Genomic DNA, 18330 nt, shown 5'->3' with positions numbered 1-18330 from the left:
ACATAGGCATGCAGACCATAGAAAGGCATGCAGACCATAGAAAGTAGAATAAAATGGTACCTTGATATCTGTAATTCAATGTCTTATTCCCGAGAAACCCACATTTTTCTTAATAAGTAATTGAGCTGTTAAGATCTATGGGCCGGACATAGATCTCCCTGAGAATCTGCCCTAGAGCTTATTGTACAGGGGTGTTACCAGTCTAAGGGCTCATACTCCCTTGCGAGAAACTCGGATGAGTCTCACACGGCAATACCCGGCACTCAGGAGCGGAGCGTGCGGCTGCATGTATTGCTGGGTGCAGTGTCGGGTATTGCCGTGCGAGACTCATCTGAGTTTCTCGCAAGTGAGTATGAGCCCTAAGGAAGGTTCTCGGGGAGATCTATGTTTTACCAATAGATCTAAACAGGTCATTTACATATAAGAAAAATTATATTCAACTTTCTATAACCTGCATGCACATGTAGATGACTTACAAGGGTTGATCCTACTGATAAATTCAATATAAGTGAGCCGAGACCCTTACAAACAGCCAAAACAAAATTGACATAGACCTCTTCTGAGCACTATGCTGATTTTCACATAACTATATGTGAACAATATCAATGGGGCACATTTACTAATACTGACAGAACATTTTTGTTAATAGATACACTCAGTGCAACTTGAAGAGCAATGCTAAATTTCCCCAAAATAATGAAACTTTACTTGATGTAGAGAAATTGTGCCCTAGAGTCTATCTAGATAGAGTCTAGATCACGTGAATTAATTATCCCCCTCTACTCTTCCTTCGTCAGGTCTCATCTGGAATACTGTATATAGTTCTGAGCACCACATTTTAAAAAAGACAGAAAAACTGGAGCAAGTTCAGAGAAGAGCTACCAGGATGGTGAGCGGACTGCAAAGTATGTCCTACGAGAAACGATTAAAAGACCTGGGAGTGTTTGCAAAAAAGAAGGCTAAGAGGAGACTTAACAGCAGTCTACAAACATCTGAAGGGATGTCTCAGTGTAGAGGGATCATTATTATAGTCATTTACACATAGAAACACAAGAAGAAACACGAGAAGCAATGGGATGAAAAGGTACAGATCAGATATTAAAAAAAAAAACTTTTTGACGGTGATCAATGAGTGAAACAGGCTGCCACTAGAGGTGGTGAGTTCTCCTTCAATAGAAGTCTTCAAACAGAGGCTGGACATGAGAGATGGTTTAGAGAGTCCTGCATTGAGCAGGGGGCTGGACACGGTAACCCTGGAGGTCTCATCCAATCCTAACATTCTATGATTCTATGAAAAGGCAGTGGGTGCTTGACAAATATGTCCTACAGGTCCTTAGTAATATGTGGCTATTGTGCATATGAAATCTTCTGTCAGAAGATATATACAAGTGAGCCTTCATTAGTTAGAACCCTTCATTTCTCGAGATTTCACCAAAATAGTTTTGTGCACTTTATATATTTACTTCATTCATGTAACTAATTTCTAGGTAATATAAAGTGACTCTCTCTAGCAAAGTTCATGGTATAATAGGACACATCAGAGCTTCTGACTATTTTTTATTAACATTTTATTACTGTGTTTTTGACAATAAATATTAATAACTTACTTTTTGTTCGATAATAAAGTCCTCGATCCACAAGATAAATTACCAAGTTCACCAAATGTCTCAACATTTGATATGTATAAATATTTCTAAGTCCCATGAGTTTAGGTAGGAAGACAGGGTCTCAGCCAGTTGAACACTGCAAGGCAGACGATTCTTTCCCTAGTGGAAGATCTGCTACCAGATTAGAGAGTCATCCTCCTCTGAGATGAGTTGTGGGTGAGACCAGTTCAAAAAAGAACCATAAATTCCTGTTTTCTTCCCAAATCATTGTAAAAAGTTGGAAATGTGCAGGTTCCAGACTGATGCACAGCCCTGAAGATAAGGAGGAGGTTCCTGCAGTATGAGTGCTTGGGGTTTGTTCTCTGGAGTGTCAGGGGGTATCATGCAGGGTCCATGCTGCTCAGTCCCAGTGCGAAGATTTCACGTTTCCACAGGGCTGGGGACCATGCTGTTGGGGGTGTCAGGAAGCTGAGAGGACAAGGAGGTGACATCACTCCCCGAAGAGTTACCAAGAGAACCTGATTCTGAGAACGATACCTGGAATACGGTAGAATAACAGCAATGAGTAGCAATCCAAGACAATTGAGAAATTTGTTGGACTGTAGAGCAACACTAAACAAAAAGTGGTGGGGAACAGTAAGGGTATGTGCACACAACGTCCTTCAGGTGTTTATCCTGAAGCTTCGTTGGAGTTTATCCATCGCCAGTGTCTTCTTTTGCAATTTAAACTAATTAGCAAGCAGATTCCAAGCCCAAAGAAATAAGACATTACTTCTTGTAACAAATACTTGGCTTTTGAAGCCTCAAGCGGTTAAACGAAGTGATAAAATAAGGAACACGTTCATTATGTTGATACTTAGTAGTGTTTTTTTAGCTCTTATAAAAAAAGATGTGTGCACATACCCTTGTATGGGTTCTGTACGGCAGGTGCTGAATGGTATTACCGATGTAAAAGCTATACGAACATCCTGCTCCCTACGCTGATCGTGTGGCCATTGGCTAACGCAGACTCTTACACTGAACATACAATACATAGTGTTAGCTCTTCATACACTAACATACATTTACCTTATTGCGAAGCCTTACCTTATTGTAACAAAGTTACAAATACAGAAAACAATAGTAACAACTTGCTAAAAAAAAAATTATATATATATATATATATATATATATATATATATATATATATATATATATATATATATATAGTCTAAATTAACAGTAAATTGTATAAATTACTTAAAAAATAATCCCCTAATGGTACTAAAGTGATGAATGAAGGTCTCACTGAATTTTTTAAAACTCGGCTTAGAAAAAAAAAAGGTAAAGCCTGAATTTTTCCTGTAGGGAACACCAATGTTTTTTCCATAATTATTTCTACAGTTGTGATATAAACCAATCCACAGAGTAGCTACTTCCAGACGCAGCATGAATTTTGTCTACTGTTTCCTATTTATTTTCTTTTGCTTACTGCACACAGACTGCAATCACTGATCTATTCACAGACATTAATCCGGGACCTGGCAGGATATATAACCTACAAAATCACCTATCAGTATAACTTTGTAATATGACCGATTACCAAGAAGGCCAAAAGAAATGCAAAAAAACTGACACATACAATTACTATATTATATGTGTCATATATGGTCACAACCCCAAATATCGGCTAAAATGCTCCATAGTGAGGCAAAGGGACTGTGGCAATCACTTACTGCTACTATTACTATAAAGTAGTTTTACATTGACTTACTGATTAAATAATTACATACCCTATGAACCGTATATTATGACATATCTACGGTGCATTAAGAACACATGTTATCATGGCACATGATGCATATAAACACACGGTCCACGCTACTGTATATGTCTTAGTTAGATTCTAAAATCAAGTTTTAAAACAGTTGTCCACCTTGGGCACATTTTTTGTTACCTAAATGCATATAAAAATAATTCTTGCAATTGGGTTTCATTAAAACTTTTGCACTGCTTGCATCTTTTAGCCTTCGTGTTGCACTGGCTATTGCTGGATGTAGAATTAAAGGAAACCTGTCAGGTCGGTTAACGCTATAAACCTGCATATATGGGGTTAATCTGCAAGTTAATAGGATTGTGAAGGTGAGCGGCAGAAGTGCGGAATCTGGGAGAAAATGAACTTTATTCGTCCTACCGGCTTTCAGTCGTATAGGTGTGCCGCAGTGGGTACAGTCACCACTAAGCACGCTCCAGCACTTTGAGTGACAGTTCGCTCTGCACTGATAATTGTCTCCAAAGGTGAACAACCCCGTTAATATATTGTCCAAGCAAATAAATGTGGAACAGTGATAGATCCCATAACTATACAGACTGCATCTTGTACCAGTCTGTATAACTAATCTGCCATGGGCTGTATATACAAAGCTGCACATATATCGCATGCTACAAATTGCTATTTGTGTGACTAGAGCCTAGTACGTATGACGCACCTGTCAACTGTCAAATCAAAAACAATCATTTCTTGCCTAAATTTCCACTTCTGAATGATCTGAAACATGACCAGTAATAATGTGCGTGAGTGTGCAGGGATACGATCGGGGTCCCATTATATCCATACGTCCCCGTCTTCATTCTATCACGGTGTACCCACTTATCTTTTCCTATACTATGCCAGCTTTCCTTACCAGCTGTTGAAATGCAGGTTGATCCAAGTCGCTCTGCAATGCAAAATCGCTGAGTGCTTTCCATGGAGGTTGATAGGTCTGTACTTCCACTGCAGTGCCCTGGACGGCACTGTCATGGCGGATGGGGCTTCCTGCTACTAGTGGTGTGCCAGTTAACCCTTGAAGGCTCTGCAGAAATTACTACATCATTAACAGGGAACACTTTTCAAGATTTTGGTCCAAGTTTAAAAAAGGGAAAAACAGAAATATATGAAAAATCCTTTTATGACAAATATGAAAACATTTGAATAGTATGTAAACTATTGTTACACAAGACGTCTTATCTGTCTGAAAGTTACAATATGCAGTGACATTCTTAAAAATTCTTGCACATTTTGCATCATGTTGAGCTTCTGTCCCTGACAGTAGCCGCTGTGACAAATATGACTTGTTGCATAGGGACACATTTTTTTCACACAAAATTGGCATTCTATGTTTGTTGAAGATTAATTGAATCCTACCTGTTCATACACATTTGTTGGATTCATTACGCTACAACTTGTTTAAAAACTCTACTTTTTAGGACATGGAGCAATTTTCCTAAATTTTTAATGCAATTAAAAAAATAAATAAAGGCCAGAGTTTAGTTTTTTTCCAAAGATAATGTCTATGTTTGGAAGATTCTCTATATTTTCTCATACAGCTATTGAAATATTTCTTTTTTCAAGATTGACCTATCATTTTTGTATGTTTTATTAAATATTTCTTTTGGGGAAAATATTTATTTTCCCAAAGAAACAACTATTTCTGAGCAGGTTTTCTCCAAAATCTGCATTGTGCTGTTCTTCTGTTGATATAGTTAGAAATGTAAGAATAAATTGACTACTGTCCTTTACTATGTCCTTGTCAGGGTGTTTCCCTGCAGAATTTGACACTTTTCAATTAGTGTAAGGGCTCGTAAGGACGACTGTAGATGCCCTAAACCAAGAGAATTGGGCTGATTATGCTACTGACACTCAGATCAAACTCTGATCCGAGTTTTCTCAGAGTATCAGCTTATTGTGATATGATTCTCTCAGATAAGAGAACCGTAGCATGCTGTGAGGAGAAGATGGAGAACAAATTTTCTCCATTGTGCGAGTCCGCGAAATCGGACTTCACTCAGATGTCAGTGCAGTCCGCCCAATATCGGATCACACTTGGGCATGCATCAATTCGGACGTGTGTACTAACATTAGTTTTGTTGGATCACACTCGGACCAATAATACGGTTGTGTGCACAAACCCTAAGACAGTAAAGGCACATTTGATTGACATTGAGCACAGTAATGACCAGTTTTCAATGTATTGGTACATTTCCAGCAAAAATCGCCACAATATAGAGTTGAGCAAAGAATTTTGCTGGACTGTGGATAAGTGCCACGTCAGTAGTCCACAGACGCTGGACCACAACCTTGCAAACCTCAGGCTATCTGCTGGTATCCTTGATTGATTAACAGTGTAATTAGTCGATGCACACAATGTCGCCCCAGGGCTACTAATCGGAAGAGGCGCCGGGGATGTCGGCAGGTAGGAGAAGGTTGGTAGTACTCTGCTCCTGCAACCATGGACTAAGGTCCTGTGAATCTTTCTTCCAATATTGGTACAACACACATTTTGAAAAAAACAGAGACTGGGGAATACTAAGATTTACTCAGGAAAACTGGCACGACAAAATGCAGCAATAACACAAGTACAATATTTAAGTGACAATGATGAGGATCCCAAGGGATCTGCACCATTGTAAACTATGTGTAACTAGTCTACTAATGCAGTTCACTACTTAACAGAACAGAAGACAGTACTTCATTTTGGTCAGATGAGTGAAATAAAAAAAAAAAAAAAAAATGTATTTTCATTATTCATGGATCTTATTTGGTTAAGTAGTTATCAACATCTCAAGGAGAAGGAAGTCCACTTAGAAAGCTACACTGTCCCTGACACTTCATGGATGACTCCTCACTCTAGCACTAGTCTTACCAATCAATTCGCGGACTTCACTTACAGTTTTGTCACTGAGTTGCTGTTGCTGTTGAATTTGCTTCATGAGAATAGATTTCTTCTTGTCTTTACAGCGCTTATTCTGAAACCAGACACGGATCACCCTAGGGCTGAGACCCGTCATCTCAACAAGCTGTTCCTTCATCAAGGCATCTGGTCTGGGGTTGGCTGCGTAGCATGTCCGTAGTGTGTGTAGCTGCTTCTCATTCAGAACTGTCCGTACTCTTGTGGTCTTTTCTGTCTGCTTGTGGATATGGGACCTAAGTGACGATCTGCCATTGTCTAACACAAAGATAAAGAAAAACCGTGACTATAGCATACTGATATAATATGAACATGATGAGAAGTGCCCAGGGGAAATTCTCTATATTACATTGATGGCCCTGCTTACTATGAAACCATACCCACACAGGATCCAATTAATTTACCAGAAAATAAAGTGTGAAAAAAATATGCAGTTTAATATTAAAAAGAGCTTTGTGACACTAGTTACATATGTGTATTCCCGTAATATAGGGCTGATCCAAATACGCAACTTGGGCTATGTTCACACATTGCTTTCTTTCAGCGTTTTTTTGCTGCTTTTCTTTATGCAAACTATATACTGCTTTCTACTGTACCAGCAAAAGATATGAGATTTAAGAAATTTCATGAGCATGATTGTTTTTTTATACTTTATTGAATTGGAAAATTGCTGCATTTTTTTAAACTGCAACCTGTCAATGCTTTCAGCGTTTTTGCTGCTTTTTTGGTGAATAAAACTAACTTTAATAAACATGTACCATAGACAAATGGCACGTATAGTCCGCAGCAAAAACACACCAAAAAAATAATGCAAAAATGCAACGTATGAACATAGCCTTATTGTGTTAGGAAAATTATCCAGTAGAGTGCACAAATATATTCTTGACTATTATACAATTAATGCTTCGCTGTTTAATACGATGCTTGATACATGTACATGTATGTATAACTCAAAACTCATGAGCTGACCCATCTAGGGAATGAGAAGATCATGGCTAATTAGTGAATGGAGTAATCTGGGTGGGTAAACGATCTATTGTGATTCTTGTCTCTCCTCTGGGCAGTGTTAGTTTATGATTTATGAATATAACGAATAGGATGGATACAGTATTTGTAAGGAGAAGTCATCAGGGACATCAGTGTCATGTAAGATACACTTGTGGGAGAACATAATACCCCGAGTTCGGATGGAGATGTGATCATTTGTTCCGATATTTATTTCTCTGCATTAGGTTAAACATACTGATCACTAGGAAAAATATGTGGTCATAGGGACTTGTGTATATTATCAGAAATAAGGTACAGAAGAAATTGTTGTGCTGATGTTAACCTGATCCAAGCGGTCCTGTAACTAGTGGAACTGACATTTACATTTTTCATGGTGTGGTCCATTTCAATATTAAGGAATATTCTAGGCATCTCAGATACATGTTTGTGTATAATGCCTGGAAGATTGGGGGAAAGAATCTCATCATTATTTGCCCCCTTAGGCGCAGATCAGCCACCACATGCTGCATTAGACTTATAAAACCTTTTTCAACACCCCTCAGATTTGCCAGTTTATGTAATATTTAAACCACAGAGCTAAGTAATACAACAAAAAGATCCAAAAGGACTATCCTACCCATGGCATGAGTGTACCCCCTGCTTTGTGCTATGGGAGAGATAGATATGAGATAGATAGATATGAGAGATAGATATGAGATCGATAGATATGTTTTGGACAATCAGCAGCTTCCTTCCATATCAAGATGGAGCAACACTGCCAGAGACTATCTATTGGGTTTTTATTAAAAACATTTCCAGGTCACAAAATTGCCCTTTATATATTATTATCCAGTAAGGGAATGTTTGAAGTAAAGGGGTATTACAGCTTAGACAATGTCCAGAAATGTTTAATAGTTGTAGGTCTCATCTCTGACACAACCCCCCTCTTGCATGATACCACGGCCACTGTAAATGAAAAGGTGGCCATGCGTGGACTGACTTCAATGGGCATTATGAACTCATCAAGCAGACATCTTGATTATTTCTCTGGGATATTTACATCACACAAACTATCTGCCCCCATATAGTTTTACTAAACAATGGATTGTAAAAATAAAATATTATAAAAAGTAGACAGGAGTGAACTGCATTTATTTAAATTATTATATACATTAGTTTCATAACAATTATCCCCATTATGCGTGAATATTGGTCAGCTTGGTATAAATATTACATAAATGCAGACCAACAAATGGATAAATTGAAAATGTTCATTCCATGTATATTATTTGTAGGCATTACTTAAAGGTGAAATTTAGAAACAATGCCTTGTTTATGGGAAGAGCCTGGCTTTTCATCTTACCATTCAGCATGTGAGTGGAGCCATTTCTTTAAAAAAAAAAAAAAAAAAAAAAAAAAAAAAAAAAAAAAAATTATATATATATATATATATATATATATATATATATATATATATATATATATATATATATATATATATATATATATATATATATATATATATATATATATACACTCTATTAACTAATCTCAAAATCCTTCAACAAAAAAATCCAGTAGACTAATTTACATCACCAAAATATGCAAAAACAGTAATGTCTTTAACTTGTCCCTAACATCCAATGTACATGTATGTCACATATCTGGAGAGGGTGTAGACAGCGGCCTCAGGAGCAGATGCTGGTTCTATTATACAGCTGACACTCCTGTATTTGTTGCCATCAGTGTTATCTCAGATAATGGCAGTTTAACCCCATTTTGTCATGGAATAATTAAATGTGATTTAAATCCCCCAATGAGCCTTAAAAAAAAAAAAAAAAAATCTAGATTGTGAGCCCCAATGGGGACAGTGCCAAAAATGTCTGTAAAGTGCTGTGGAATTAATGGTGCTATATTAGTGAGTAAAATAAATAAATACATAAAGAACCCCCCAAAAATATAAAATTAAAATATTCCTTTTTCCCCCCATTTGTTAAATTAAAAAAAAAAATCTAAAAAGGAGAAAAAAAAAAAAAAAGTGATAGGTATTGTAATTTACATAAAAGCCTAAACTATGAAATGGTTTTTAATTATCCCACACTGTAAACGTCATAAAATAAATGCTAGAATTGCAGTTATAAGACTAACTCGCCTTATTACAAAAAAAAAAAAAAAAGAAAACAAACACAAAATGTTTATAAAGTTGTACATACCACTAAATTGTAATAAGGAAAACTAAGGTTCATTCTGCAAAAAAATAAAAGTAATTGCAAAGCTGCATCAAAAGAAAAAGATATATATATATATTTTTAAGTCAGTAAAACCAAAAATAATAATATAGAAACTTGATATCAATGTAATTGCACCATCCACATTATTATCGAATAGTGAAGACTGTAAAACAAATATTTTTGTTGCTGTTTTTAAGTACAGTGTATCGTTATATGGTAAATTGAAAAGTGGAATTTCAAAACGCAAGTAGTCCTTAAAAAAAAAAAAAAAAAAAAAAATTTGGTTATGAAAGTGGCAAATTAAAAAAAAAAAAAAAAGTTATGACTCTTCTTGATGAAACTAAATTAAACAAACAAGGGCTGATAGGATTTAGATATTGGAATGTAAGCCCGCAAGGGCAGGGATCTCGCCCCTCTGTATCAGGCTGTAATTGGTAGTTTGTTTACTGTAACTTGTATGTAACCCCTTCTCATGTACAGCACCATGGAATCAATGGTGCTATATAAATAAATAATAATAATAATAATCTTGCATCCAACAGAATGAAAGGCTGTACAGGCTGCTGCTGCAGGCACACTGGCTCATGGGGCAGGAGATGGGGACATGTGGGCTGTACAGTCCGGATTATTGAGGCATGGAGGAAATAGACAACTTATTACATGCAACTAAAGTGTAGTTGTTACACAGCAGGTTACATGTCGCCATGGTAACAAGAATGCCAGGCCTGTTTTATTCCTCCCATCTATCAGGTGTAAAGTCTTGCACATATACAAATATATCAAATAAACAATCTGCTCAATGGAACAGTAGATTCTGTACCAATCATCGTTTGCACATAATACAAAACTATGGAGAAAGCCAACTCTGGGGTAAGAGGTTCAGAGACAATGGGAATCCAGTGATCGCCCGGTTCCTGATCCTAATATCCCTAGAGAGCGCTTCCCTACAGCGGCCGCTGCTGGAGAGAGGTGGTATTACACCGCGACCATTCATGCAGGGACAGAAGCGGCAGTCACCCACGCCATGTGATATGTGCCATATATAACACCCTATAACCAGTTCAGAAATAGTTGTCCCATCAACCCATGTAGATCCAGCATTCTGCACAAACATGTAACCAACACTTTCTATAATGGAATTCACATACAGAGAAATGACACATTATATAACCGACAATGGACGATGGTGGGAGAATGCGCCATGTTCTCAAAAGGGGGTAAGAAAATAAATAAAAGGGGCAATACTGAAATCACCCCGTCTCATAAGGTACACATAGTGTCCTGGGTATACGGCCATCCATACCTGCAATGTTATGGTCTGCCCCACACAAGAGCTCCTGGTCTCGGAGGCTGATTTCTTCTCCTGGAAGGAGTCGCCGACTACAGATCGAACATCGGAAGCAATCGGTGTGATAGACTCGTTCTCCGACCCTCATCACCAGCTCAGAGCGGGGCAGAGTGCCCTGGCACCGGGGGCACCGGGTGCTAAACAACCTGGACGGGAACAACAAACCACCTGTAACGTGTCCGGCCAGAAGAAGGTGTGAGCAGTGTTCCCCATCATCAGCACAATAAAATTATAATTATATATATATATCAAATAAACGATGTATAGTATGGCGTCATATATTTCTATTAGTCAGAATATATATTGGTAAGAACATATATTTACCAGTTATATCAATTTTATTGCAGCAACTCTTAATTGATGGTTTAATTGGCAGAATTATCTTCTTGTCTATGACCACCTTTCACCTTTGACGACTAAAAAAAAGGATCATCACATGTCTGTGCTATAGATACACGGCCCTCAGACTGGTAACATGATCACTGGGACAATCTATCATCTGATGAGTGGATATGTTAGATTTGGAGGCTTCTAGCCTCGGGGGCGCTGCCCTATGGGTGCATTAATGCATTCATACTATATATAGACAGATGCAAGAAAGGAGATTCTGCATCAGCGGACGTATAATGTTGATTTTTTTACATTTTTGCATTGGTTGTGATTTGTTTATTATTTTTCTATGTTTTAGCTTGATCACTTTCCTGTGCTTATGTCACAATCATTAAAAATTATGTCAATTAGATGCAACGGATGACAAATTGTTAAATAATAATAATAATAAATAATAATTCCTATTTGCCCTTATAAAAAAAAAATAATAAAGGGGAAAAAATAAGCAAAAATCGCAAATAGCGCTGCATTGTTCAGCACATACAGAAAGGGAGGAATGCTGGCTGATATATATATATATAACATTGCATTCGGTCATCAGTTACAAATCTACAAAAAAAAACAAACAATGGGATCGATCTGATCAGTTCCGAAATAGTTAAATGAAAAACGCCTAGTAGAAATAAAGCCTTACTATAGGATAATACATCACATCATTATCTGTTATTGTTCGGAAAGTATAACCACATGAGATGATCAATCAGTAATAGAGAAGCCTGGAGGTGACAGCAGAATGTGGAGGGAAGACGCAGCGGTTTCGGGGTGCTCCGTGTGATCTGTGACTGCAGATTTATCTGATCAATCAGGATCCAACATGAAAAGGATCGCACGACAAATATGTCGCCAACTTCTCCTCTACAGACGAGATTCCTATGGGTTCCGCTCCTTGCGGCTCACAGTACTCCCAACATTTACCTTGCAGGGGATTGGATCTGTTCTCAGCAGGACTTCTAGCCTTAGATACATCGAATATTTAGGAATTAACGTTAAAAATACCGAAATGATAGCTTGTAATTAATGTGGCAGACTCAGATCTCCAGTCCTCACCCAAGCGTCTCCGGAATCTCACAGTCTCTCAGAAGAGGCACAGCAAGTCCTGCCAGAACAGTCACCCTATGCCACCCACGGCACGTGAGATGAAAAAGAAGGAAATCTATAACAATAATGGCAATAGTATGTGGATTCCGTGTCTATTATTTCTGGGAGACATTAAATATTCTCAAATGTATATAGTAAACGTGTGATAGAGATTATATATATATATATATATATATAATGCTGTGGACATAGTGGGCGTGGGTATGGTGGCTCTAACTTCTTGCCTTCTTGCCCCAGTCAGTATGTACAAGGATCATGGAGTTCAAAGGTTATAATAATAATGATCCTACATGTTGCGTTCAGTTAAGTGCAAATACGTTGTCAAAACTGACGATTTTACTAATAATCCTGCTCTTCTGTTTCTGTGATTTCACCATACATAGAATCCTAAACGCCGTACAAGAGAGCACACCAGCTGCCATCAGGGTAATGTTTTCTTTTTTTTTTTTTTGTCGTTCAACATATTTAATATCTATTACATTTGTTATATGTTAAGTTTTGAAGACAGTAAATTACTTCAAACAGGAATCGTTCATTTTCTCATATATATATATATATATATATATATATATATATATATATATATATATATATATATAAAATTTCTCCCTTCACATTCTTAATTATTATCTTATTACTATGCTGGGCACATGGCATCCATTTATTAAGGGAATCGTGGATAAATAGTACACTAGCTTCTATAGCTATGCTTTTGATTTTAATAAACATCAGAAAATGATCAAGTTATCGAGACACTAATCTCCAACATGTGTCCAATGCAAAAAGAATGATCATATACCAATAAAAACTAAAATGCAGTATACGATGTAATGTGCAAAAAACAGCCTATGTATGCATGTATATATATATATATACACACACACGCGCATATATACAGACGTGTGTGTGTGTGTGTGTGTGTGTGTGTGTGTGTGTGTGTGTGTGTGTGTGTGTGTGTGTGTGTGTGTGTGTGTGTGTTTATATATATATTATTTAAATGAACAAAAGTACATTTTGCCTATCTGTTCACTTTTACACTTACTCAGATAAATTCAGATGATTTCGAGTGAGTCCTACATGAGTGAAACGTTGGTAATACAATAAAATTAGAACATTTTGGCTTTTTACATTATGTTCAGAATTTCCAGATTATTTTTCCTAATTGTTTGTACATTTAGAGCACGCTGTATTTAAGATGAAATAAACATAATATCCCGGCTACAGGAATAGTAAAAATCCATGAAATAGAGAAGAAAGCGATGTAAAGCCCAGGACCGGAGGACCGGAGGACCGGAGCCGTCGGATGATGCGGGGCCCCGGCTGCTGACACTCCAGCCATCACTGTATATAGTGTTACCGGCACCGTGTACTGCACAGTTAATATATAGGAAAATATGATTGATCCGCACAATGCAAGCCAACTGGAACAGCCACCAGCTAGATCACAGTGACATCACAGCCTGCAGCGCACACAGCAGTAATCACACACTATACAGAGGAGCTGTCTATGATACTATGGGACACGGAATAGATCATATTTAATGTCTTTAGAAACTTATAATATTTAATATCTATCGAATGAAATATTGTGTATTTACTATATATGTACCCATCCATTTAAATATCATCTATCTAATAAGCTGGCACACAAATGCACCTATAGTGCTGATGTATACAGTTCATATACTACTGTACATATAGTAGACACATCTTCTCAGCCTACACTGATCTGATAGTCAGGCATCTTGTATCCCTGAGTCATGTTCCCTCCCTGAAGCGATTCTTTATGGTGGCCCTTCCTGGTATTAGGTGGCCCATAATCACAATCCATGGCTACCAGCCCCCATAGGTGGAACGCTCCCAGGACTCGATGGGGGTCTTATTAATATAAGACATCACTAGCAATGTCCTAGAGACCCCCATCAGAAACTGACAACACAGAATGGGATGGTAGCTCCCATGATAGCCCTGGGCAGGGGGCTCGGGCAGGGGCTGCAGGGCACTCACCTGATGTAGTCCCTCTTGCAGTACGTCTTGCCATCCCTCACAAAGCAGGTGCAGTTCTCGTCCAGGTACTGGCTGCACTCGGCGCACTTCAGGCAGGCGGCATGCCACTCCAGGTCTGGGGACACCCGCAGGATGTACTGGTCCAGGATGTGACTCCCACAGCCCACACACACGGCCAGGCCTGGCTTCTCTGCCGGGGACATCACAGAGCACAGGACAGCGATCAGTTATCTGCCGGCTGTAACTGGAGAGCAGCAGGACCGTCACCACATCATGTGCAGGGCTCATGTGTCTGCTCACACCGTGCAGCACATCTGTCACACACTGGATGACCTGTCACACGTGTCACCCCAACCGGAAAACTGAGGTGCCTCCACACATCACCCACCATACTGTGCCTCTACACATCAATACCCCACACTGTATGTACAGCCGTACACAAGCGTCACCCCACACATCACCCACCATACTGTGCCTCTACACATCAATACCCCACACTGTATGTACAGCCGTACACAAGTGTCACCCCACACATCACCCACCATACTGTACCTCCATTCATCATTACTACACACTATGTACAGCCGTACACAAGTGTCACCCCACACATCACCCACCATACTGTACCTCCATTCATCATTACTACACACTGTATGTACAGCCATGCACAAGTGTCACCCCACACATCACCACCATACTGTACCTCCATTCATCATTACTACACACTATGTACAGCCATGCACAAGTGTCACCCCACACATCACAATGTGCCTCCATTCATCAATACCCCACACTATGTACAGCCATGCACAAGTGTCACCCCACACATCACCCACCATACTGTGCCTCCATACATCATTACTACACACTATGTACAGCCATGCACAAGTGTCACCCCACACATCACCCACCATACATCATTACTACACACTGTATGTACAGCCATGCACAAGTGTCACCCCACACATCACCCACCATACTGTGCCTCCATTCATCATTACTACACACTATGTACAGCCATGCACAAGTGTCACCCCACACATCACCCACCATACATCATTACTACACACTATGTACAGCCATACACAAGTGTCACCCCACACATCACAATGTGCCTCCATTCATCAATACCCCACACTATGTACAGCCATGCACAAGTGTCACCCCACACATCACCCACCATACTGTGCCTCCATTCATCATTACTACACACTATGTACAGCCATGCACAAGTGTCACCCCACACATCACCCACCATACATCATTACTACACACTGTATGTACAGCCATGCACAAGTGTCACCCCACACATCACCCACCATACTGTACCTCCATTCATCATTACTACACACTATGTACAGCCATACACAAGTGTCACCCCACACATCACAATGTGCCTCCATTCATCAATACCCCACACTATGTACAGCCATGCACAAGTGTCACCCCACACATCACCCACCATACTGTGCCTCCATTCATCATTACTACACACTATGTACAGCCATGCACAAGTGTCACCCCACACATCACCCACCATACATCATTACTACACACTGTATGTACAGCCATGCACAAGTGTCACCCCACACATCACCCACCATACTGTGCCTCCATTCATCATTACTACACACTATGTACAGCCATGCACAAGTGTCACCCACACATCACAATGTGCCTCCATTCATCACATTCACAACTACACAATGTGGGAAGAACTTTCTGGCCTAACACTACCACAGCACCACTCTTCCAGCTACCATTGTACACACCACTGATCCATCCCCTCTGTTAATCCATCTATTCTGTAAGTAATGGTGGTATCATATTAATATATGTCAAATCATCCCTTAATTATCTGGCATCAAGGAAAAAAAAAATAGTATATAGATGGAGATCGATATATTGGTGAAGGAATACCTGATTACTTGATAATAAAGGTAATTGGTAGTAATTAGATCATTGATAACACATGGATTAATAGATGGGATGGATGATGGATGAGTGATGTGTGTGTGTGATAACTGGTACATAGATCGCATCTGCTCATTAGAACAGTCTGATGTCATCTATGGTGGATTCTATCCACTCATCTACTATCTCCTCTGTGTAAGTTACTGACATTTCTCTTATGTAGGCTGATGAGGCCGAAGCACAAGTGTCTGTCTGTCTGGTGTGTATGATGACAGAGATGGCGGAAAGTGACAGACCTGCTGCTGATGATGAAGATGATGATGATGGTGGCATGGCCGTGGACCCCTCTCACCCACTCTGCATTCCTAAAGTAAACTTTGTGCCGGGCAGAAGCACTTACTCTTGGGCTGATCCCCCATGGCAGCCAGGAGCGGGTAGGGCAGGATGAGATCCACCATACAGCTGCAGGGTGATGATGATGAGGAGGAGGAGGAGGAGGGTGCTGGAGGCGGCAGGACGGGGAGCCAGAGCTGCAGGATCCTGCTCCCAGCTGCCAGCACTGGAGACTGGAGTGTCCCACGCGCGCTGCATGACGTCACGGAGCACTGCCCCGGGCTGGGGATGACTCTGGCGGAGGCGGGCACTGGGCGGGGCAGTGGGCGGGGCCTGGCCGGCAGCTTGGCTCACTTGTGTATGGAATGAGTGTTAATGAACGTTGCTCATTAGGATGACTGTCCACCAGTGCTCAGTATAGGACCGGCCTGCACTCTATAGACAGCACCTCTGCACTGTGTATAGGGGATGAGTCACTGCACACTGTATACATCTGTATATAGATATGTACAGGAGAATGACAGCTACAGTATATAGACATCAATAGGAACATCTATGTAGTCATTTACTATATAGACATTTATACACACTGTTCAGCATAAATGAGTACACCCTATCTGAGAAGATAGATTTGAATCAATATTTCACTGAACACAGGATCAATTTCCAAAATTTTGACAAGATTGAATTTGATATAATGTTTTATGCAATTCTAATTACAAAATCTTCAGTTTTACTCAAATTAGTTAACCCCTTAATGACAGCCAATACGTCTTTTAACTGACCTGAGCTATAAGGCCATGTGCACACGCTGCGGATTCCGTTGCGGAATTTTCCGCAGCGGATTGCAGTGCAAAAAGTACTGCGGATTTATCGCGGTTGTTTGTGCGGTTTCCACTGCGGTTTTAGACACCTGCGGATTTTTAACATGGAGCAGGTGCCAAACCGCTGCGGATTCCGCACAAAGAATTGACATGCTGCGGAAAATAAACCGCAGCGTTTCCACGCGTTTTTTTCCGCAGCATGTGCACAGTGGTTTTTGTTTTCCATAGGTTAACATTGTACTGTACACCGCATGGAAAACTGCTGCAGATCCGCAGCAAAAACCGCAAGGTGTGCACATAGCCTAAGAAAATAGTCTCCCCATACATGTGACAATCCAGGCTATAGCTGACAACTTGCTGCATGATCAGTGTTTGCACAGTCCAACTCTGTGTAACCCCTTAGATGCTGCTGTCAATAGTGACTACATCATTATAATAATAATAATATTTTTATATAGCGCTAACATATTCCGCAGCGCTTTACAGTTTTGTACACGTTATCATCACTGTCCCCGATGGGGCTCACAATGTAAATTCCCTATCTGTATGTCTTTGGAAGGAAACCAGAGAACCCGGAGGAAACCCACGCAAACACAGAGAGAACATACAAACTCCTTGCAGATGTTGTCCTTGGTGGGGTTTGCTGCAAGGCTACAGTGCTACCCACTGCGCCACCATGCTGCCCTATTATAAATGGTTAACAGAGTGTGGGGGCTTCCTATTTAACCACATTGGTGCCCTCAGATCATGATTGTGTGGTCCTGATGTTTGCGATGGCAATTCATGACCAAATAGCGGCCTTATAGTCTGCCGCCTATAGTAACCTGTTCAGAAGTTAGCGACATTTAGGTGGTAAAAATACACATTTTCATTTCTGTCATACCA

The 18330-nt window shown here is 39.7% G+C and overlaps 1 protein-coding gene across 3 annotated transcripts; it reads right to left on the bottom strand.

Moving 5' to 3' along the window:
* Positions 1-1544: 1544 nt before the first annotated feature.
* Positions 1545-16876, bottom strand: ISL2 (ISL LIM homeobox 2). 3 transcript variants are annotated; one of them, XM_069765535.1, is made up of 6 exons: positions 16689-16876; positions 14375-14618; positions 10835-11025; positions 6294-6571; positions 4271-4438; positions 1545-2144 (listed from the first exon to the last, which is right to left on the bottom strand). In XM_069765535.1, the coding sequence occupies exons 2-6, from the start codon at positions 14575-14577 to the stop codon at positions 2028-2030; spliced, it is 957 nt and encodes a 318-aa protein (XP_069621636.1). In that variant the 5' UTR covers positions 14578-14618; positions 16689-16876; the 3' UTR covers positions 1545-2027. The 3 variants fall into 3 exon arrangements, with proteins under 3 accessions (XP_069621636.1, XP_069621634.1, XP_069621635.1); XM_069765533.1 differs by having other exon boundaries at positions 14375-14564; XM_069765534.1 differs by having other exon boundaries at positions 14375-14564; positions 16585-16699.
* Positions 16877-18330: the final 1454 nt, after the last annotated feature.

This window comes from Ranitomeya imitator, chromosome 4 (assembly GCF_032444005.1).
Source record: "Ranitomeya imitator isolate aRanImi1 chromosome 4, aRanImi1.pri, whole genome shotgun sequence".
In the NCBI taxonomy this organism is placed as follows: Eukaryota; Metazoa; Chordata; class Amphibia; order Anura; family Dendrobatidae; genus Ranitomeya; species Ranitomeya imitator.
The sequence above is the reverse complement of the archived record's forward strand: the minus strand, read 5'-3'. Positions and strand labels throughout refer to the sequence as shown.

Bases quoted from the DNA above. Each gene is read 5' to 3' on its own strand.
- ISL2 (XM_069765533.1), bottom strand. From the start codon at position 16,746: ATGGTGGATCTCATCCTGCCCTACCCGCTCCTGGCTGCCATGGGGGAT. The intron at 14,565-16,688 runs GTAAGTGCTTCT...TGTCCCCGGCAG, and splicing joins CATGGGGGATCAGCCCAAGA to AGAAGCCAGGCCTGGCCGTG. The intron at 11,026-14,374 runs GTGAGTGCCCTG...GTTCCCGTCCAG, and splicing joins TGCAAGAGGGACTACATCAG to GTTGTTTAGCACCCGGTGCC.